This window comes from Pleurodeles waltl, chromosome 1_1 (assembly GCF_031143425.1).
Source record: "Pleurodeles waltl isolate 20211129_DDA chromosome 1_1, aPleWal1.hap1.20221129, whole genome shotgun sequence".
Taxonomy (NCBI): Eukaryota; Metazoa; Chordata; class Amphibia; order Caudata; family Salamandridae; genus Pleurodeles; species Pleurodeles waltl.
The window spans coordinates 824,937,884-824,961,971 of NC_090436.1; the positions used below are offsets into that span (position 1 = coordinate 824,937,884).

The window sequence follows — 24,088 nt, forward strand, 5'->3', positions numbered from 1 at the left end:
GTGGAGCTGGAAAAGAAGAGAAAACATAAAATGAAGGTAAAGGGAAGACGCAATGCTGAGAACAGCAGCTGAGGAAAAAAAACACATGCGATAGATTGAAGGAGAGCTAAGACAGCATGACAGTAGATTAGAACATGTAACCTATGATGATAGGGAGGTTTAAACTGATGAAGATAAGAAATACGAAGAAAGATGACAAACTAGAGTAAAAGGGTTTGGAATAGGCTGCCACCATTGTAGCACTGCAAATTCCCTGAATCTCACATTCCACTACCAAGGAAAACTGTACTTTTGTGGTGTGAAATGCTGATCAGAAATAACAAGGACTTCATGGGCCTAATTCACAAAGGTAAACTTAAACTTTTGTGTAAATTTACGTTTATTTTGGAATTCACAAAACTGCATTTCAATCGTAAAAGATAGTCGTGTCATATCTTTTTATGAGCTGAGTTCTTCGCACCAACTGCAAAGTGTCCACGTTCGTAAACATACTATTAAAATGCGTTTTTGTGAGTTTCAAAACCAATGTAAGCTTACCCAAGGGTGTAAGTTTACCTTTCTGAATCAGGCCTCATAAGAATTAAAGTTGCACTTGCCTTAAACAGCAAGAAAATTATTGGTTCAACCATCTTTAGGGAAAGGACCAGTGCTTGTTCTCACCTGTCAAGGTGTGAAGGAGACTGCCTTGGAAACCGGCCGTTTGACTTTTTGGGTAATTTTTCCTGATTTTAAAATATCCCTAGATTGAATGCTGCCTGAAAGAAAGTCAGGTGCATATTCACTTTTGCATATTTACATATAAAATTGCCTAATAATTGTGCACCAGTGGGACTAAGCACTCAGCTTGACAGAGCTGGGACAAATCGGTGAAGATTAGTGCCGTTGGATCAGCTAGATTCACATCTGCAAAATCATTATTTGGGGAAATGCACAATTGCAAAACGGGATTTTAAGTGCAGAGTTCTAAACTAAATGAGCAAGAAGGCTCAGTGAGTTAAAGCATGGCTTTGATATTTTCAGTGATCTAGAGATCATGAGTTTGAATCCTGGTAAAACAGACTCAGATTTCCATCCTTCTAAGGTTTCTCACAAATGGCAGAAGGGAGATAGGAATGGATCTATCCTATCAGTATTAGTTTTGCATGTACACTAACCCAGCTTGTCTCCTTGTTGATTGAATGATGTGGTAAAGCATCAAAGGTGCAGTACATTTAAGAAATCGGTGTGTGAGTGTCGGTATGTGCTCGAAACTGTAAGGCAGTTTGAAAACAAAGTATTATCCCTGGGATAGCTTTTGGCTTGATTCTTGTCCATTTTCTTGAAATTTTACCCCCCTTTTCAATTTTAGCTTTGGTAGCTCGTGTGCTTCAACTCTGGTCTTAAATTCCCACCCCACCATTTTTCAAATCCACCAGCCGACACTGAATAACATAAAATGTTAAGTTTAAAAACCACTGAAATTCAGACATGCTTTTTGTTCTGCTTGTTACAAAAACGATACACTCAATGGTACTACAGGTGTTCATGAAAATTTAATCTACTTGTACCTTGCTGAACCCTTTCCAGTATAAGAAGCTTATACCTATCATTCATATCTGTTGGATGATGTCATCAGCGATGTCATAAGTGATGTAAAATGTGCGGTCATAAGCAGTGCTTGTGGGGCCCAAGTTAGCTCACAAAAGTATAACCGTGAATTTATTTTCTTTTTTTTAAACCTTGGTTTTTATATTATTTCAACACCTAACTATTACATCACATCAACCTTTGTATTTTGAGTGAAGACAAAACATATAATTTATATATATATATATATATATATATATATATATATATATATATATATATATATATATATATATATATATATATATATTCCAGGCCATTATGTTCTAGTTGGAAACAGCTGCATTCGTTTTACTCTTAACTTGTCACAGGAGTCAGTTAACTCACTCATAGAAACCAGCCTCTTTAGTGCAGTGTCACCAATTCCTAGGTAAAGTACATGAAAAGGCTTGGCATGTAAAACGATACTGGCAGTAGTGCATGCACAGCTGTTTCATCTGCTTAATTTCAAGGTCTTGCTTCAGAGTATATCCAAATAGAGGGTGGGCTTTACCACAAGTAGCAAATACCAGTATCCCTCAATGAGGTATTTGTGAATAAGAGAAATCATTCCTGTTTTGAAATTAGGTCCTGGAAATAAGACTTAACTAAAGGTGTCAGTAGTTATTGTACAAGACTTATGCATGTTTAGCCTTTTTAAATGGGCTTTTCCCCCTAAGAAATGTTGGTGGGGAAACCAGTAGTTCTCACACAGTTCTGATCCCTTTACAAAGACCTGTTTGCGCATGATTTGACTGTATTATAACATTTATATAGTACTCACTGTCCATATGTGGACGCTGAATCAGTTGCTTACTAGTGTAACAACCTATTCTGTAGGGTGTGTGGTTGGAAGTTTGTTGCCTTTGTTGTGATTCTATTTGAAGAGTGTTTTCCTGTTGTGCAAGATGACCACTGAGGTTTAGTTATTTTTGTTTGGGATACAGCACTTAGCAGTCTGGTGGTTAAGCGCGCAAGATGGGTATGCACTATAAGGTTTTTGGTAAGCCTTCAGGTCTGATAAGCTCTGCAGGTCCCTTTTATGGTATTTGTTATGATCGGAGTCCACTAAACCGGATACAATACAGCGTGTATATTCGGAGTTGTTTGTTTATTATACTGAGCAGTCACAGGTTGGAGGGAGAGATGGTCAGGGATCTGCTGCAATGGCCCTTGTTACAGTCAATTCCTACATGATGGTCATTGTAAGATGTCAAGAACGGTTTGTAGTAGGCAGGTAACTAGGCCTTGCACTGGTGGACTAAACTGAGTGTTATAGTAACAGTATTAGTATTTGTGAGGCCCAGAAAGGTTATGTATGAATTTACATTACATTACAATATCATAACCAGGCTAGTACACGTCAGCCCTTCTTAACATACCTGGTTCTAGAAAACATAGTTTACCAGCATGAGGAGAGTGTGTGCGCCATTGCATATCTATGGTCTGTAGTTTGTACTTGAAGGAGTGATTATTGTTCTAGATTCTTTCTCTGTGTAATGGAATGGTGCAATTATCTTGGAAACAACCAATTTTTCACTTGTCTTCTGACCTGTAAATGCTCCTTCTGAATGCCAGAAGCCACATTGAGTAAAGTGGTAACAGAATGGCCAAAATAGCAGATGGTTTGCACATTTATGGCTTCTAACAGAGTCATCATTAAGAGACATATATTTAGAGCAGAGTCAAAGAGTTAAGTCTATAGCAAGTCTGATGTAGTGTAAAATGCTTATTGTTACACTCAGAGAATGTATTTTGTTATTTAAACAAGGCAGTACATTCACACATTAAGGTATTTTTTCTTGCAGTCCCAACACAAAAATGATGAAATTCAAAAAAGGTGATAGCGTTGGTCTGAGACTGGCCGGTGGAAATGATGTTGGGATCTTTGTTGCTGGACTCCAGGATGGCAGTGCTGCACAGATGGAGGGTCTGCAGGAGGGGGATCAGCTACTTAAGGTAATTGACTTTTTATGAGGAGGAATTCAGCATACGGACATCAGTTTTATTTATTTAGAGGACTTTTTAAACTTCATAATTAATTCCTAAACATACAGCCCTTCTTTTGTTTGTGAACTGTTAGTTTATAAGGCAGTATCTTTGATTTTTAAAAGAAACAGCGCTTCTTAATTTAAGCGGTTTTGTTTCAAAGACCTTCAGACAGATGGATGCATTTAGAAATTGAGTTTTTCGGGTGTTATTTGTAAGGCACAGGCTAACACTGTATTGCCTGTCTGTTTACATGGCATTGTATGTGATATTCACACATGCAGGAGATTCTTCAGATTAACTCATTTTGCCTGTTGAATGCTGGATGTTTGTCTGTTAAGATGGTCTGAACTATGCAGGGTGATGGACATATTGTACATGAATACTTTAACTCTGACTCAGGTGAACGACCAAGACTTTCGGTGCATTGTTCGGGAAGACGCAGTGCTCTATCTCTTGGAAATTCCAAAAGGTGAAGATGTGACTATTCTGGCCCAAAGTAGATATGATGGTAAGCATGCTTTGAAAATCTGTCTAGCAATTATTTTCCTTCCATTGTTAATGTGTTCCTGTTGCTATTTTCATTTGTATATCAATCCCAAATAATGATGCGAAACACAGTTAAATATATGAAGGGGCTAACTTGATGGTTCCACACTGAAATCCATTTTTCTTTCTTAATGTTTACAAAGAAATGTAAAATGTATTGATAAAGACCAAGACCCTTCAATTCTGTTGCATATGTTTGCTTACAATATTAAAGCTCTGCCGATAGTACTTGGAGCTATTCACCCCTTTGGCGGCTTTTGTTTGTGCCACCAAATCTACCTGCTTCTTTCTGGAGATTTGGCCCCTCCATTGAATGCATTACTCCTAGGATAGGGCTTAATAACAACATGTAAATTGATACTACCTCCCTTTCTGCTGGTTATAGCTCTAACTTTTTACATCTGCATTGCCTGGTTTTCCTCAAAGAGATGACAAATTATCCGCACTGAGTTTAGTAAATCCTAGTACTTAGGAATGTTGGGAACTCTGTTGAAGGCAGTGGAATGGCAGATGCCAGTAATGGCAAGTGTAGACCTAGACATTCCCCTTCAACATTTCTTTGATTGTCCTTATTTTTCTCCCTGTCTAGAGTACAACATTATAGCCCTTTTGAGTGGAATCTTCTAGTATTCCTTCTATTGCTTGCTTTTCCAGTCATTAAAAGCTCCCCCCTCTTTATAGGCCCTCATTTGCAAGTTCCGTCAGTTTTTTCCCCCAGATATGCTGCACCCTAAGCATGTTTATCATAGCTAAACTGAGGTAGCATAATATGCCATATACTAGACTACTCATTTCTGATCTTATAATTTATGTGGACCCCCACTGCATCACTACTGGAAGTCAGAGACCTTGGTCTAAACCATGTCAGAAACAAGTAAACATCAAATAAATGAATGAATTATGAAATATTTGAATTTGAAAAATATACAAAAATTGAAAATGTATTTTAATGTGAAGGTTGGATTTCTTCCAAATGTATTTTTATTTCTAAATGATGATGCAACATATTAAACCCTAGTAGTGTTAGATTTACCTTTTATTGCTTTTATTGATTGCTTTCTTTTTGTCAGCGGATTAGAGTGCTTCAGTAGAGACCACCAATTGTCCATTCTAGCTTCTATTTACTTAGGCTGCTCCCATGGATAAAGATAAGAGGATACCAACTTAACTTTCAAATTTCAAATTCCTACACATTTACAGAGAATGTCAAATGTTTAAATATTGCTTTTTAAGTATGTCTACTTTATTAATCACTAATACTATATAACTTTTAAACAGTTGTCTTCCACCTGAGTAGGCCTCACATACCCTGTAATTAAGAAACGCTGTCCTAGACCACTTTTTTAATTGTAGCATATATTCCATCTTCCTCTTGTGTTTCACCCCTATGACAGAGCTTCATGTAAATTGCAAATTCAATATGGTGCCCTCCAGGTTCTGTGCAATGTCTGCTGCTAAGAGAAATGAATCTACTTATAATCACCTTTTATTATGATTAGGCCGTAAAGAGTACTGAGTAGTGTCACAAGGGGAAGAATGGAGGAAAGGATATAAAATGAAACCCAGACTGTAAAGTTGATTGTGAAGAGGGATTGCAGGTCCTAGAGGTTCAGACAAATGGTTGTTTTGCGCCTAGCACGTAAAAGGAAGCAAGAGCACAAATTGTTTTTATGGCTATATCAAGTAAAGTATAAACATATAAGCCCAGAGAAGAAGAAATCTGCTTACCAGATTCTCCAGGAATGGTGCTCACACGAACCAGACTACATGCAACCAGCCAGTATCTTGAGGAAAAGACATACAGGGAAAATGCAAGTATATTTGCTTTCTCTAGTCCTTAAATAACAGTTCTGCAACAGTAAAGGATTACGGAGGCATGGTGGTAGTTGTGCACCCGCCTCAAAGGGTCCAGTTCATTGTGATGGGAAGCATAAACTTAATATATTCTTATCTGCCACTTCTGTACTTTCTTTTTTTACTAGCAAGTGTTTTTGCCTTTTTGGCTAAGTCATAATAGTCACACATTGTTTGTGTTTAGTTTACAAGAACATCCTAGCCTGTGGAAGAGGTGACTCATTCTTTATCAGGACTCATTTTGAATATGAGAAGGAGGGTCCACAGACATTAGGGTTCACCAGAGGGGAAGTCTTCAGAGTGGTGGACACACTGTATGATGGAAAACTTGGAAGCTGGCTGGCTGTCAGAATTGCCAACGAACTGGAAAAGGGCATCATTCCAAGCAAAAGCCGGTAAGATTTACAAGTTATAATTTTTTGGGTGCAACAATAATATATTTATGTTGTGGCAATGTTGAAAAAGGACCAAATTATTTTCAGTTAAATATGTGCCTGCATGAAAGCTCAACCAACCTGCTTGCAAAAGTTGATTTAATGAACATGTTGCACAGTGTGCATGCACATTGTGATGCTAAAATACTTTCAGAAATCCCACCTGTATATTAACATCTTTATATTGCACCAGCATAACAGGCTAGTGTGTGATAAGCTTCTGTGCCACTCAAGAAGATATTAAAAACCTTTACTCCAGTACATTGACAGCTGCTGCAGTTCACCTATAAGTAAAGGAAAAGACATGCCAGCAGTGATAGATCTAGTGGTGCGCAGACTGGGCTAGGCCAGAAAACATCACAAAATACTAACATACCTGAAATGCAGGGGGACAGATGTGGCCTTCTGCAAGAAACACATCCGGTTGATGAGGAAATACCTAAATTGGGAAGGCGATTGTGGGATGGTAGGGGGCAGGTACATGCAGCAGGCTACTTTTCCTTTGCCAGAGGTGCGCTAACATGAGTCTGCCCTGAGACACCATTTGAGCCCCTAAGGGTTAATATTGACGAGGGGGTCAGATATGTGTTTGTGTGGGTGGGGGAGACTCAGTGGCATGTATCTGACACAGGGCAGCATTTATGCCACAAGCACAGCACAGGACAAGCTCAGTTTCTGGACTCTGATTCGAATACTGACTCAGGATGTGGTGGCCTGAAAAGACTAGAACTGTGTGATAGATACAGACTTAGACAATTCACCCCCCAGTAATGGATTCATCAAGTGTCCTGATGGGCTGTGATTTCTGAAGTGACTGGGCCACTGGGGAGTGACCGACAGCTCGAGACTGAGGTGAGAATACTCCGACTACTGTGAGGTACGTGATCTCCATGTCAGTCTAGACAGTTTGATATGCTCCCTAGAGACTGATGAATACATTGCTCATATAGAGTATTTGGGTCTCACACTTTCAGACCATAACCCACTACTCATGAGTCTGTTAGGAGAGACAGAGGCCTCCTATCCCCACTTAGAGCCTCCACAAGTTCCACCTGCACAACCCTGTGACCATTTGGCTGACACGATTAGGGACTACTTTGCACCCACCTGACGTACAATCACACACTAACATTGACTGGGACGCGTTCAAGATGATGGTATGGGGCTATTGTATAGAGCAGCTGGTGGGGGCCGGAAATCATTGGAGGGAGATTTGTCCTGTTTGGAGGACATTATCTGAAGTTTGGAGAGGGCACTGGTGGTGGACCCAGGAATCTTACATAGAATGCTGGACGAGAAGGAGAGGTTTGCCACTATGCTAGAAAATTATAAACTCTTGACCGACGTGAGTACTTTGGAGAGAGAACAGACCAGCATACTACTCTCCTGGCTGGTTCAACTGGCATAGAGGGGCTGCTCCATTACCCATATTGTGGAACTAGTGGGCGCTCTGGAATATATACAACAAGAAATCCAGAGTGTTCACTCTGCGCTATCAGGAGCTGTACATTTAGCTGTGTCCAGCTTCGACCACAGTGGTTGAGGCTTTTTTGTTTCGGGCAACCATTCCACAGATGCCGGCAGCAGATGAAGAGGCCCTGGGGGAGGCCATTGACAAAATGTGAACTATGAGCAGCGACTAAGGAGCTGGGTTGAGGGGTACACCTGGCATGGATAGTCTACTGGCTGAATTTTACCAGACTTATGTGGCCTTCCTGGCTCCGAAAGTCATAAAAATGTATTGGGGGGCACTAGACTGAGGATTCCTCCTGGATACCGCTAGACAGGCTCTTATCGTGTTTGTGCCTACACTTCTTGGTGATTGACATGGAGTGGCATTCTATATACTGCTTTCCATTCTGAATCTTGACTAGAAGATTCTAAGCAAAGTGCTGGTTACCCATCTGTTGACCCACATGCAACAGCTAATACAATCTGACCAAAACATCTTCATCCCACAACATAACACCTCAAATAATAATCGGAGACTGTACTGAATGCTAAATGAGATGGCTATCTACTCTTTTCCGGCAGCGATAGTGTTGTCTGTTGATGTATGAAAAGCATTCTGTACTCTGCACTGGGGGTACCTGAGGGCTGTTATGCACAAAGCAAACCTAGGGTGTGGGATTGGACAAAGGGGTATCCCTGCTGTACTCAAGTGTACAGGCACGAGTGTGGATGAGTCAGTGTATATCTGAAGTGTGCAAGGTATGCTGAGGGACCAGGCTGGATATCCTCTCTCCCCACTTTTATTTATCTTTACGGTGGAACCCTCTGCTATTATTCTCCGTAACGAGGGGCCCTGGAGGGACATTCCATTATGAGGTGGCAAAAGCATAATCTCTTCGTACGCGGAGAGTATACTGCTGTATCTCAGGGAGGCAGAAGGGGAGTACCATGGAGCATGGCATGACTGAAGAGTTGGGTAAAATCATGGGTCTGTGCACTAATTGGCAGAAGACCTGCGCTTTCCTGGTAAATCACGAGGAGCAGGAGCCCCCAATGATGGTGCTGCGAGCAGGGAGTAGATGGTAGCCTTGGATCCTTAAATATCTAGGAGTCAAAATATATTATTCAGATAGGGACATCTTGGGGGGGCGAGGGGTCTTACTGGGTACTCAGCAGATGTGTAATATTTCGGCGCACACTGACGTTGCCCATTATGGCCAGGATTGTCCTGTCTAAGATAATAGTGATGTTCAGAATGCTTTACTGTTTGGATGATCTCCCAGTTTGGGTCCCACAAAAGTTGTTCAAGTCACTTAATGTATTGCTCAGGGAACTGATCTGGGATGGGGAGACACAGGACTGTGCTCCGTGCCCTCAAACACCCAACTCAACGTGGGGATTGGGAGTGCTTGACGATGAATTGTATTACCTAGATGCGCAGTTACAGTGGCCTGAGCTGCATAGGGAGGACGCCTTGGTGGCACCCCTATCCGGAGTGAAAATGGATCCATCCTGGAGCCCTAAGCCCTTAGCCATTGGCTTGCACTGTTAGAAATGGATGTTACATATGTACCTTGAGGACCTGCTTAATGTACCTGCAATACCCCTGGTGGGATTACCCACCTTGAGAGTGGGGTTCTTCACTGCTAGATTCTTGAGAGCTTAGACGGCGGCCGGGATTGAAACTCTTGTGGCTCTCTATGATGAGGGGACCCTGAGGAGCTTGGACAGCCTGACAACAGATGACGGATTACCCAGTGCAGAATTCTTGGTGTACGTCGTGCTAACCCGGTCATTTTGTGCACTGAAGAGGGAGACAGAACTTGAACCCCGGACATGTGATACGCTGCAGACTTTGCTTACCTTTGGGGGTAGGCGGCGACTGATATCCTGGCTATAAAAGGCACTGAACAGCGGGACCTGCAACAACCTGCCCGATACCTGGTTTGACAGATCACTGGGAGATAAAGCTTAGGAAGAGATCCGGAGCGCACATTCACAATATTTAGCAACACACCGTTCAAATACATGCAGTTCAATTATTTACACATGACTTACTTCACACCCCATAGGCTGAATGTGATCATGCAAACGCAATCATATATCTGCCCTATATGTGCCTTCGCTGACGCTGATTTTTCACATACGTTATGGAGTTGCACTGTGATTGCCCGCTTTTGGCTATGGATCATGTCTGAGTTAGTGCAAACTCTTAACAGGTGAGATATGTACAGAGTAGAGATCTCTCTGCTGGGCCTATACACCGAACACCTGAGCAACAAAGCAGGAAGCAGATTCACAGACTTGGCCGTTAGCATATCCTATAGAGAGGTAGTGCTCCATTGGAAGTCTCCAGAGGGGGCACGCTGTGTATTCAAAGGAAGAAAAAGGTTGAAAACTGGGTGCCGTGCGAAGGAGCGACCCTTTAGGACAGTGTAGAGAGCCACTAGCTGCTCAGTGGCTAGAGGTTTGGCCCCGTTCATAAACACCGAGAAGTAGAGCTCCTCCATCCTTTTCCCTCACTCTGGCTCAGCAGGGCGAGACTCCAGATGCAGGACACGCTAAACGGGGGACCAGGATGTAACCTGGCTATCTTCATATAGGCACATCACATATACTCTTGCTGAACGGCAGGCAACGCTTCAGAAGCCCCTAGGATCTATACAAACAACTTATAAGGGACTGGATTGTTTGGAAGTTTTGCAAATTGTTTATCTGCTTGAGCCACTCTAATGTATGTCGATGGCAATACACCTGTGCTGCAGTGGGCTAGCAATGATATGGTATAAAATGCTAATATGTATAATCTCATCAGTCACCATGATCAGTCAGTGGATAACTATTATAAGAAAATAATGCAAATTGAGAAATGGAAAGGTGTATGCTTGCTACCTGTATTTGAAAACCCAACAAAAACATCAAAAACTAAAAGCAATGATGCACCTGATGATGAAAATCAGTAACGATACACCTGAAACACCTCTTTAATTACATGTATTACTTCTACAGTTTCGAAGCACTAAAAGTGCAAGATTATTCTTGCAGCATAATTCTTGTGATGAGCAGAGAAAGGTCCTGGATGTTGTCAGTAAGGATTTTTTCATCTGCAAACAGTCCTTCAATTAGAATGGGACCTAAACCGAGCTTTCCTCATCTTTAATTTCTGTGATAATTCGATTAAGGACGAATGCTCAAAATACCTAGATATAGATTCTTGAATCAATGAAGTTATCCATCTATGCAATGCTATATTACGTTGCATTGCAAGAAGAGTGTATTTTACAGTAGTCTGCAGTTGCCCTCTACTAGCCTAATTCTACCTGGTACACAAGCAGTATGGAATGTATTCCAGAGAAAGGTTAATCTGCAAGCAGTGCTACTGTTGTGGCCAAGTTTTATAGTACTCTGAAATATAACTCCAGCCATCCCAACATGAGGATAACAACACCATTGTGAGAGTAACCGAATTATGGCTGAGCTGTAACGTACATAACTGAGATTGAAAACCTTTTGGAACCACACTATCAGTGTCCATAAAGCTGTGAGGCCGAGAATGTGTGGCCAACCCACAGAGGTTGTTTTGGACTTATCCTCTGGACTTGACCTATATTTTGATTATTTGTGCTACAACGTACATTTGGTTAATCACAGCACACCTGTTATGATCACTTCTTGCCGGCAACGCTTTTATTAGATGTAAAGAGCAATTGTGAGTTTTGATAAGTTATGTTGTGTTTTTGGATTTTTGTAGAGCACTCTTTATGATAGCTGGATAAATATAAGGCTTGCAGCCTTTTCTTAATAACCCATGATTAATGATAGAACACACTTCAAAATGTAGATGGTTCTTAGTTTCAAAGAAAATCCTTCCTGACTCTTGAAATGTATTTTGCAGCTCACTACAAACAGCCATTAGGAGGGGGCATGAAATTGGCACCTTCTTCAAAATACAATTCTTAATCAAATATATTGACCATGATCTTAAAGTGATGCATTACCAATCCAGGCTCGTCTTGGACCTTGTGAATGAGTAGAAAACTGTAAAAATGTTGTAAAACAGAAAAGGCCAGGTTGCAGCATAGTCGACTTTGAAACTGAGGCAGCTTCTCAATATTGAGGACTGGTATTGAAGCAGGGCAAGGGCTTAAGGTTGCCAGAGGCTAGATCGTTACATGCTGTGCAGTATGCCTATTGCCAACCACAGAGATCTATGTTGTAGAGGCAATGCGCTGCAATTTGGTCTGTGCCATCCAATGACGGATGGCACCAGGCTGTTCAAAAGACCCTTGAGAACCAGACTTTAACTGGTTTAACTCTGAAAGATCAGTTAAACTGTAATAGATGAAGTAAATAAATATTAGGAAAAGCCAGCAGCAAAGCTAAGCCTGGCAGACACTTGCACTTTGTTGATGAATGGAAAACAAAATTGGGGATAAAGCAAGTACATGTTCTCTATGGGCCAAGAAAGACTTTATCGAGTGTAGAGGTCTGCCACAGAGTTCAGTCCAGTCCAGGCTTGTTATGGTTGGTGTCAAATTCGATTTATACATAGTAAAATCAGGACCAGAGATGGGACAGGCGAGTGTGACTGAGGAAAAGGAGTAAAGGATACTGGAGGAATGGAGACATTTCTACTCCAATGAGTGTGACTCCTATCCATTATGCTCGTCACCACTGGAAGAGAGGGGGCATATCATGCCAGATGTATGGGGAGAACTAGGGAAAGACGATAAAGATTCCTTTTCAGAGATACAGACTCCTTTGAAAGAGTATCATGTGGCTTTTGCTTGAAAGGTTTCTCAGAATCTTGGAGCAGAGGGTGTTGTTTGATGAGCTGGATACCTTTAGTAACAGTTAACATTACCTCTGCCACCTACCAAAGAGCCCTTCTAACTATGTGATTCTGTAAAAATCAATCCATTTTGTGTACGTAATATTTGGGGGCTTGAGTGGTGAACCATCCCTTGTATCCCCATCACCATTAATCCACTCAACCACTGATTTTTTGTTTTTTTGTTTTTTTAACCTTCCTTTCTCATACGACCTAATGTTCTGCCTTACCTGTATATACAGCGTTTTTTGTTCAAATGATATGTTTAGATATGACAGAATGTAGTTTCATGGAGAATACCAATGTTGATTCAATACATAAATTCAAACATCATATTGAATGTTTCATGTTCTTCACTCCAATGCTTTGCTTTACAGATGTTATACCATTACTTAGTTTTCCTGTACCTTCTTTCATAATGTTGTGTCCTTTCTACTATAGACAGTGTTTTAAGTGGGCTAATACTCACAGGTACTAAGTACCGGCACTATTCATATGATTGTTGAACAAAGAGGTTTGCGGCCAGTGCTGAACCTCCTGGGTTTACATGAATGTACATGGCTGTATTTCAAAAGCCATTAAATGTAATTCATGGCTAGGTATGTTTGTGGTATTCAAACTCATGGTTGAAATTTATTGCACACTGTGATCGGACGCCAAAATCAGGTAAACAGAAACTTTTCAACTGTTTTGCACTCCCAGGTGGTTATTTTGGTATAAGCACAGAAAACATATGTAATTTGTAATAACCCCCCTGTCCTGACATTGACTTCATGTCGATAGTCATATTGCAATTCAAAAAGACCATCTTGCTATTGGTAACGTGACGTGAAAATCTGAGCATTTTCTTTTTAACATTTATTTAATCGACAATTGAAAATGCAGGAATACATTTGACAGTTACTATGGTAAATATATGAGCCATATCATTTAACATATTATCTGAATCAACACACATGGGATTGCTATAAGTACTGCAAAGTAATGTCGTCAAACATACAGCAATTTGAATAATCCAATGGAAGAGTTTTTCATCATGTGTCCTATGTTATAGATAAAGGTGTGTGTTTTAATTGCAGAGTGTATCCCAGACCACCCCATGTAGATAATATTATTCCTTCTATCATATCTGACGTGCGCTTACTCCATCCACCACTTCTTTTCAACCAAATAAAATGGAATGTTGAAAAGCTGAGCCACCAACAGCAAAATCACCAGTAACACTTTGTCAACATTTCTCATTCAATGGCAGCGAGAGGGAGAGAGAGAATATGCTGCTCACTAAAGTCATGCAAAGTATGTGTCTTGGAACACTCACTACTGCAGAGAATGAAAAGAGTGCCCGATGAATTGCTTGCTTTTTTGCAGCTGCACAATCGCTAATCAGAAACCGGAAGCTGGGGCCTTTCTCTTAAGTTAGCTCGGGCTTTATAAGTAGCAATAAAGTAGACAACTCTGGTGGTTAATACGCTTGCTAGAATGATCTATGTTCATTGTAGTCAAAGGTTCAAATCACCATAAAATTGCATATGGTATCATTGTGTCTTCTGGAAAGCACAGCATGCAACACAACATGTAGATCAGATCTGTTTTTATTTATATAGCGATAACTGTTGCCTACTGTTTTTATTACATAGTTCCTTGTGTCATCTGCCGGTCACAACAAGGCATATATTTAGTAGAACTGTTTTTTTCCTGAATCTTTTCTCTTTTTAAGGTTTCTAAAAAAAGTTACTTTGTGTAGTAATAAAAACACCTGCTAGTAAGTGCTATTTAAATGGTTTAGTGTGATAACTAACAGACCGACACATCCAACACTGTAACAATGCATGCAGATTTCTTGCATACAAAGTTTGGCAAGGTCAAACACCTAACCCCGCCCCTTGTTCTGTTTTCACCACCTTCCTTATGCCCACGGCAAACTGCACCCCCAGTCTGCCGCTCCTCTCTGTGAGTACCTGCACTTATGTTTTTACATTTAAATTTCAGGCAATAAACATATGCTGCATGTATATTTCAGGGCAGAGCAGATGGCTAGTGTCCAGAACGCTCAGAGAGGTGCTGCTGGGGACAGAGCAGATTTCTACAGAAGTCGCGGCCAAAGGACTGGCATGAAAAAGAATGCTAAGAAGAGTCGAGATGACCAGGCTGTCATTACAGCTGTCAGCACTAAATTCCCAGCCTATGAAAGGATAACGTTACGAGAAGGTGAGCGACGTTAAATAAATAGAAGAATTAAAAGTGTTGTTTTGTTATATCTCGAGCATACTTTGCCCTCACTTTTTTCAGACATGTACCAAGATCTGAAACTTTACCTGTTCAGTCTTATAGGTGAACTTTGTGTTCTCCAGGATTGTCCTGTTTTTAATTTTTTCTTGCACTATCCTGTGTATCCTTACCATACGCAAATGCACATTGATAAATCCTTATTGTGGAGATCCTTTTCCTCACCTACAAATTCCAAAGTGGCAGACGCTGTATCTGTGATTCCCGTTTCTATGTCCTTTATCCTCTGCACTAGTGACCCTCACAGCCCAGTGTCAGTGCTACTACCGGTCTGTTACTCACTGTGGTCTTGGTCTATTGTTATAGTGTCTGTAGCTTCTTTCCAAGAGTCATGTCAAACGCTGCTTTTTTTGGTGGCTCCCAGTTCAATCTCTCTGGCTCCTTTCCCAATCTGTGCCATTTCCCTGTTACCATGCACATGCATCCATGTCATAAATGTGATTACAATATTTTGGCTTAAATTCGAGCATGCAAAGCATTAAGAATCCAAAAGGCTCACTTTGATGGCTGAAGACCTTCAGCAGTTGTGGAAAGTAATGGCTGGTTTGAATATACCTTATTTCACAAAACATAATCACTCCTTTCTTAGTGTCTGAGTGACAGACTGTATCAAGTGCTTGTATAAAAAGTAAACTCTTCTAGGTCCTTTCAATACACACTAAGTGCAAGCTTCTTCAGTGTGCCAAAACTATCTTTTTTACTGCTGTAGGTCAGGATAAAAACATGTAAAAGCACGGTATAAAGTAATGATAACAGGAACAAGATTACGTTTTAGCCAATCATCTTATTTTACAGTGAATTCATTTGTCAGTATGATATAGCAGAATTTTTTTACTGCTAAACGAACATTTCTTTGAACAGTGCTTTTGTACTTTGCAGCTGGCTTTAAAAGACCTGTGGTAGTCTTTGGACCTATTGCAGATGTAGCAATGGAAAAGTTGGCGCATGATTTGCCTGACCTCTACCAACTTGCCAGTAAGTCTTTTTATCATGAAATTCCCATTCTTTAGTTGCCGATGTCAAGTGTAAAGTAAAAAGTCATATATGCAATGTAGTAGTTGAGAGTTTTAAGTGAATATTGTGTCTCATTGCTAAGTAGGGAGTAAAGTAGATTGTTAAGAACGTGAATGTGAGAAATTGGGATGTTGGCTGACTGAGTTGTAAGCTCTGGTCCAGCAAAAGCCACAATCCCTTGCAGTGTGAACCACAAAAAGTCCTTAAATTAACCTGTGCTTAACCCTGGGTAGATTGGCATAAAAAGCAGGCAGGCTTAAATTAGAGGCAATATGTAAAGCATTTATGCAGCACACAAACAGTAATAAAGTGAAGGCACACCGCAAGAAAAATTCCAAACCAATTTAGAAAAATAGAGTAGATTTTAATAAATTATTTGAAACCAAAATGACAAAGATCCAATCAGAATGGGAGTTATGAATTTAGTTGTGTGAGACCAAGCCAAAGCCATGCGGTTCTGATACAAGGAGTGGAGTGGGGCAAGTCAGCGCTTACCTTCAGACTTTTAAAAATTCTTTAAGAAAAATGTCTGAGGAGGTAAAGTTCAGCGGGGCAAGTCTGCAGGGAGTATCCTAATAGTGAGCTTCATCATTGGATGGCCTTGGGTAGAAGCTGCAGTAAAGATTTCTACTTTCGTAATTAGTCGCCAACATGGAAGTCAAAAATCTCCAGGCGGATGAGTGGGTTGTAGCCGAAGACAGTGCTATGCGTTTGGACACCCCTTTGATGAAGGACCACTGAAGTAGATCTGCTGTTGCAAAGAAGAACATAGCAGGAGAAGCTGCAAAGTCAATCTGACCGGCGGTGCACCTCGGACGGATAGGCGGGCAAGTTGGTCCTAGTCTCCTGGTTCTCATAGCACTTTTGGGCCAGATTTTGCCTAAGTCCTCAGTTTTGGAAATTGGCCATCTTAGCACATTTAGCACCACAACAAAGGGTCCAGGACTGGTGGGACACCTCTTGGGGCAGTTCAAGGCTCACTCAGGCTAGGTCCAGATGTGGGTTCAAGATGGTGGGAGCCTTTTATGTCCCTTGACTCTGAGCAGGAGTCCCGCAAACTAGCTCTTGGAGTCACTTCAGGTAGTCCTGGGTGCAGATGAAGATGCAGGGCTAGCCTCTGAGGGTAGAAGGTAGGCTCCAGGGAGCAAAGCAGTCCGTCCAGATACAGGAGCAGTCTGAAGAGTAGGCAGTCCTCTGAGAGTCTGTCCTCAGGTCCAGGAGTGAACTTAGTAGTGAGTCTTAAGGTCCTGTTTTTATACCCCAGTGCTCCTCTTGTGGGAGAAGTGTCTGGAAAGGTCCATGGAATTTCCTGACTCCCTTGCCCTGGCTTCAAGCGGCTACAATAATAATACAGGGTTGTTAGGCCTTTGTGACTAGTCACAAAGCACAGGCTATTCAGGTGAGTGGGACTGTGCTTAGCTCTGTTCTGTCCCCCTACCCTGCCAGCATGTGACCCTTTGAAGCACACCTAATTCCTCTATTGTGACTGTCTGAGAGAAATTCACAAAGTGTGACAGCTACACCTAGTCATGTGATGCAAGACAGACTGCTGGCACAAAGGGCTGTGGGCAGGAAAACGCCAACTGTCTAAAAGTGGCATTTTCAAAATTGTAATGAAAAACACAGCTTTACTATTAGACAGTTTATCAATACAATGTCATAGGTACCAATCATGACATATCTACCTGCTCCCAGTTAGGAGTTACAGTTTAGTAAATGTAGTAAAGAATCCCCAGTCCTGTCCTATGGGAGGGGTAGGCCTCACAGTAGTGAAAAAAAGAATGGGGAGTTTTTCACTACCAGGATGTGTAAAACCTAAAAGTACATGTCCAAACTTTTAATTACTTTTAAATGCACCCTGCCCTATGGGCTACTTGGGCCAACCTTAGGGGTGAATTATTTGTAATAAAAGGGGAGGGAGTTTAAGGCAAGAGGGTTTAAAAGTCGACATGCTTTTTATAACTGTACACACAGGCTCTGCAGTGGCAGTCCATAGACATGTTTAAAAAGCAACTTAAGTGGATTGCACAATTGGTGCTGCAGGCCCACTAGTTTCATTCACTATACAGGCCCTGGGTACATGTAGTGAGTGCCCTTTACTACGGACTTGTAAGTAAACTAAATATGCAAATTGGGTATAAACCAATTTAGCCATGTTTTAGAGAGAGAGCACAAGCGCCTTGACACTAGTTAGCAATGGTAAAGTGCACCAAGTCCTAAAGACAACAAAAACGAATTCAGCAAAAAGTGGAATGCAAAAGGCAAAACGTTTGTGGGTAACCCTGCAGAGAAGGCCAGGTCCAACAGTGGAACCCTCAAGTTTTGTCTATTTGTGTCTTTTATAACAGAACATAAAGGCTGTATTTCCACTAACAGTAAACAGTTTTGAAGAGTTCATATGCTGACTCCTCCCAGTGATGTCTAAGATGCTGTTGGGATGACCGCTGTCATGTACAGGGGTTGTTATTGTTCTATTGATTACCATAACTGGCACATTTCAGAGGTTTTCTGGTGTTAGATCATAAGCACAACAACTAATTGTGTTTTTTTTTTTTTTAAGAACTGATTAGTAATTAACCTTAGTAGTCACCCATCGCTTAGTTTAACTAAGGTTCAGTCATTTCTTAGTGTTGGTGTGAGGAAGGTTCCCCTGCGTGATTTTGCAAGTGTTTACCTCCACCATGACCTAACCTTGACGTGCGTCTGTACTATATTTGACCAGTTTTTGCCCTTGATCAGCAAGATGATCATGCATGTGCTGTGAGATTCGCTGTAGTTATGGTTTGTGTTGCAAAGCAAGATTCTGTGGTATAGAGGGGAACACAGTGCTTACCATACTGTCAGCATCCTCTAGTCCAACCTTGGGGGCAGTTTTGAATTATAAGCAGCACAGCAGCCCTTATTTTTTTTTTTTAAAGACAAAGGGCGAGTGGTCTGCGGGCCTTGCCAATGGAAATTGTCTTGTCAGCTTTTGGCAACTGCATCCTTCATAACATCCCTTGTGTGTGAATACTATGTGTGCCAATGGTGCAGTATGTGCAGAGCAGGATATATCAGGATTGTATATGTCAAGGATGGGTTTGGCACACAGTGGTATCCATTTTGGGTTTGCTACTGTGGAGATGATGTACAAAACAGAAGTTGGAGGTAGCCTGCAAAATGAGCAATGTACATTGCTAGCATTCCTGAAGTTTTTTGTTTTGATCCAGACTCCTACTAGAGAACTGGAGGTAACAGTTTCTTCAGAAGTGCAGGGATCTCCTTTTGCATGACCCTAACACATGTTTCTGCCAAAAGTGTGAAGGCTTTCCTCCCTTTTGTGCCTACATTTTAGATCTCTCTGAGCAGGAGATTCCCAATGCCACCTCTCCTTCCTGCTTACATGAGTAAACAAGAATGCCCTTGCCGTTTTCCTAGATTTCTTACTGATAACCGTCCTAGGGCAGTGCCACTCAGCAGGGGACATCATCTGAGAAATCAGCAGTTTTCGCCTGGAAAATCTGTGTGCATTAGAAGCCTGCTTTGCTGTGAAGAGAGAGGTACCAGAGGTGACCCTGTAGGAGAAGACTGTCAAGATGAGAGACTAGTAGTAGCTACCCAGTGGATAGGCTTCCTAGAGAAGAGAAATTATTTATGACATCAACACTGCAATGCCTAGGGGGAGATAAGCGCTACAGGAGACTGTGATGAGCCCTTACACCAAGCCTGTGTGAGGTGTGCCTGTTGACAGCTGGCACCAACCTGGTCTCAAGGTTGTCTTTGCCCTCCTTCCTGAACTCGGAAAGTGGATGGGATTGCCACAGTGGACTACGTTTACCTGACATCTGCAATGAGAAGCCCTACTGCTGAGAGGACATTCCGTGTTACAGGGAGACTCCCATTGCTCCACAAAGAACTGAGTGTTACTCTGTTCTGAACCGTGGCCTGCCATATTTCCACTTTGAGCTACACCTGTATTATATACATTAACTACTCCATGCTTCTGGATAGAAGGTTGTACAATATTTGCATACTTAACAAAAGTTTGATTTTGCTTATATATACCATACTTTTGCAATTTACTGCATTTTTTTTAGTCTACTTACAAAACAGACCACACAACTCTATTTTTAAAATTGCAGTTCAGCCTTTAATGGAAGGTCCCAAGAGAGCTAATATGCCTAGGATGCTCCATGTACCTATTTGTGACCTAAATTTGGTACTTAAAAAACCTTAGGGTGCCACCTTTTTAGCTGATGCATTCCTGCCATCTCAAAGAATTATTAAGCAAAATAGTATTTTTGGTGGTTATCACTTCATCGCACAGGATCAGAAAGCCATAGGCCTCGTTTATTGAAGTTTACAAGTCCTGGTTGTCAGAGAAACTGTTTTATTATTTGTAGATTTGTTAAGAATATCTGATTTTTATAGATTTGTGAGTTAGGATTTCTATGCTTTTGTGAAGTCTGTAAGCATTGAGACTTCCAAGTGTTCTGCTGCATTGTTTCTAAAACTTTACACACAGTGTTTCATTCCCTTTTAGGAAGGCTATGCCATTTGCTTCTAATAGTAAGTAAAGATTGGTGTACATGCCAGAATACAGTTACTAGTTTTGTAGCACATAATTTTACTGTTTCCTTGCAGAAACAGAACCCAAGGATGCTGGCTCAGACAAGTCAAGTGGTGTGGTGCGTTTGAATACGGTTCGGCGCATAATTGAACAGGTGAAGTAGCATGTTGTCTTGTCTGGCACTCAAACATTGTTTCGAAATTGTTGATGCAACCCACAACGTGCCTCAGAATAAACTATTCACATTTCCCCAAAGAATGGGGGTACCTTTTGCATTTCAAATGTGTGAGCAGCAATATATGATCCTTGAATGTGAGTGAAGATAAGTAGCCACAAAACAATACAGTGACTTCCTCTTCTGCCTCCTCATCTGCCTCCCGCAGGGTAGGGGACACACCAGACTAGACTTTGTGACCCCCCTGCAATGAGACATCAAGATATTGGCCACAACTTGGCGACCACGTGAGGCCTGCAACACACTTGGGGGGATGAGTAACTACAGCTTCAGCACTTGAAATCCACATCCCAGTTTCCCCCTGACACCCACCCTCCCCATTCCACCTCCCCCCAATGAACGCTGGGCCTGGGACACATGCTGGGAGATAATCACTGGTTACCCCCCACCCCCAATTAGGGTTTAGAAGAATCGGTGTCCACCCTGCATTTGCCCCTGATCCCTTGCCATCAAATTGTCAAATTGGAACTCCTGACGCACCTGCCGAGTCTCCTCTGGAGCCAAAACTACAGCGCAAATAAGGCCTCTCACAGCTGAGGTGCAGCAGGTAGGGGGCTTACCTCTTCCGCTCAGACAAGGTTGAGCTGGGGCCCACTGACCGGGGAAGTGGCCCGCAGGGGACCACCACCACACTCTTTTGAACTCTGACAACTGACCAGGCACCGGGACCCCCTCGTAGGAGACACAAACACTTTTACAAACTCTATGCAAACAGGCTGGTTAGGCTTACCGCTTACTCCAGATGTGCAGCAGCCCCTGCCCCCCCTCTCCCCTCAACCTCTCCCCCCAACCTCCCTCTTCCTTGGGACTAACACCTCTGGAGCTCCCCAGACTACTACCTCGCTTACTGTGCCCAAGGGGAAACCTGCTAGAGACAGCTTGGTGGTCTCCCTCTGGGCTAAAGCTCCCCTGGCTGAGAGGCGTGATAAGGGAGACCCCACTAGACAGACTACATCGGCCCCTCCACTGTCCATTACACAAGACTATATGGAAACGTTTCGGGCAGATGTATGTCAGGAGATTGGCTTTTTCAAAACGGACTTCAAAAACTGCCTTAATGACCTATGCAGAGACATGGCAAGTCGGCTTTATACAACATAGACAGGGGTCGAAAAATATCCGGCGCCTAGCCCACCTAGTTTAAAAAGCTCATAGACATGCCATCCCCGCCCTCCTCTCCCTCGATGCCGAGAAGGCTTTCAGTAGGGTAAGTTGGACCTTCCTAATGTCAATTCTGCAGAAAGTGAAATTGGGACCCATCATGATCATTAGGATCATGGCCTAGTATTCAGCACCCTCTGCATTTATTTTATTTAACGGCCAGACAACCCGATCCTTCCTACTCTCTCTGTCTCTTGAGGGTCACGGCATGGATGCCCCTTGTTGCCCTTGCTGTTTGCCCTTGAAGTCAAACCAAATGCCATCTATGTCCGGCAGCTCTCTGATATCACGGGCTTTCCCTTTGGAGGACAAAAACACTAAGTTCTCCTATATGCCGATAATCTTCTCCTTGCTGTGACTGAGCCAGATACTTTTCCCTCCTCAGTGGTCCGTGCCCTCCGACTCTATGAGCAGATATGTGGATACAAAATTAACTTGGCTAAATGCCAAGAACTTAATCTTATGTTGACACCACAACACCTTCATTGCCTACAGGCACTTACTCCCTTCCAGTGGTCCTCCCACTCCATACAATACCTAGGCCTCACCATTACAAACGCTCTCGCCACATGGACGAGAGCTAACTGGCCGTGTTAACACAGGGCAATACTCGAAAACTTCCGGTGCTGGCAGCCCCTCCAAATCTCATGGCTAGGCCCATTAACGGCATAAAGATGAATGTCCTCTAACAGTTACCTCTTTCAATAATTGCCCACCCCATGCCCTCCGATGATATCAAATAGCTGCAGAGCAACCTGCACTCATTCATCTGGAAGGGAAAGAGCCCTGTGTATCCATTGAACTGCTCCTGTTCACCACAAATCGGGGTGGTCTTCCTTGTTCCAATATGCCAGATTACTACTGGGCGGCCCACCTACCCACATGTCTCGGAGAGGGTGGTACCAAAGAGTGAAAAATACTAGGTACACATGGATAGGGCTGTTACCTGCCATCGACTCTGGGACCTTGTGTGGCTCCCGAGACAGCTCCACCCTTGTATCGCCTATATAGCCACCCCAACGTGCATAGTGCTGGAAATATGGGCCAAACTGGCCATAGCGCGGGGCCTGGCCACATTTCCATCCCCAAACAGTCCAATTGCACGAAACCCTGACTTCACACCAGCCTTCCCTTGGAGTTCTTTCCCAGATTGAGTACAGGGTGAATGCAGGATCTTCAAGACTTATTTCAAGGCAAGACTTAAAACGTTCAACCAGTACAAAACCAAATTTCACCTCCCTGACTCTGCCCGCCACCAGTACTTTCAGCTGCGGCATTGGACTCTCCAACCCCCCAATGTACTGGCTGCTACCCAATCCCTTATCCCCTTGCAGCGCTTATTCGAGGATTTGACCGCACCCGTTGCCTAGTGTCAAAGACATACGATGTTCTCCAGAGGTACTACACCCGCACACGCTTACACAGTCTACCCCTCAGCCTCTGCCTTGTGCTGGCGCTGTGATACACAAGAGGGCGACTTTCATCATATCTGGTTGGCATGCCCCTCTCGCACCATTTTTTGGAAGAAGATCCTAAGCCACGTCAAGGGCACTTTGGGCTATCCCATACCGGCAGACTATCACACAATTATATCAGGGATACATTCTTCCCCACTGGTAGAAATGACACATGCATACTGGTACCTTATTAGTCACATTACTGGAGTCCCTAAACCGCTCATAGCCCGAGCCTGGAAGACTCCAACCGCCCCTCCGATAGCATCCTGGTTCATATAGCTTTGGCACATCAAAGCCATGGAACAGATGACACACAAACTATCCTTTACTGACAAACAGAACCTGTGTCTGTGGACACCTCTCATTGATTAGATGTCCCGTCTAGAATACTTATGCTTTCAACCCCCCAGGCTCCGAGCCCTACGACTGATTACTTATTAGACATGGGGCAATTGCACCTCACCCCTCCACCCCCTGCCTCTCTCTAGCGCTCATCAGTATTTATAGAGCCACACTGTCTCAAACCCCATCATTCCCCCACAGCTTCTGCTGAGGCAGACATTGACTGGAGACCTTGAGCCTTTTCCCGGTTCTCACTTTCTCCCTGTTTGTTATACCCCTGTTTGATTATTCCACTTTCCAATTAGACCTACAAAGATACCAGAGCCCAGC

General features: G+C 42.5%; 1 protein-coding gene across 3 annotated transcripts in view; it reads left to right on the forward strand.

Annotated features, from left to right (window-relative positions):
• The window catches only part of LOC138287834 (tight junction protein ZO-2-like), a 390,358-nt gene that overhangs the window by 284,878 nt on the left and 81,392 nt on the right, over positions 1-24,088 (forward strand). For all 3 annotated transcript variants that reach the window (XM_069228742.1, XM_069228726.1, XM_069228733.1), the window contains 6 exons: positions 3,414-3,564; positions 3,997-4,105; positions 6,182-6,392; positions 14,735-14,922; positions 15,880-15,975; positions 20,638-20,717. In XM_069228742.1, coding sequence (XP_069084843.1) covers positions 3,414-3,564; positions 3,997-4,105; positions 6,182-6,392; positions 14,735-14,922; positions 15,880-15,975; positions 20,638-20,717 — 835 coding nt within the window. The remainder of the gene's footprint in view (positions 1-3,413; positions 3,565-3,996; positions 4,106-6,181; positions 6,393-14,734; positions 14,923-15,879; positions 15,976-20,637; positions 20,718-24,088) is intronic.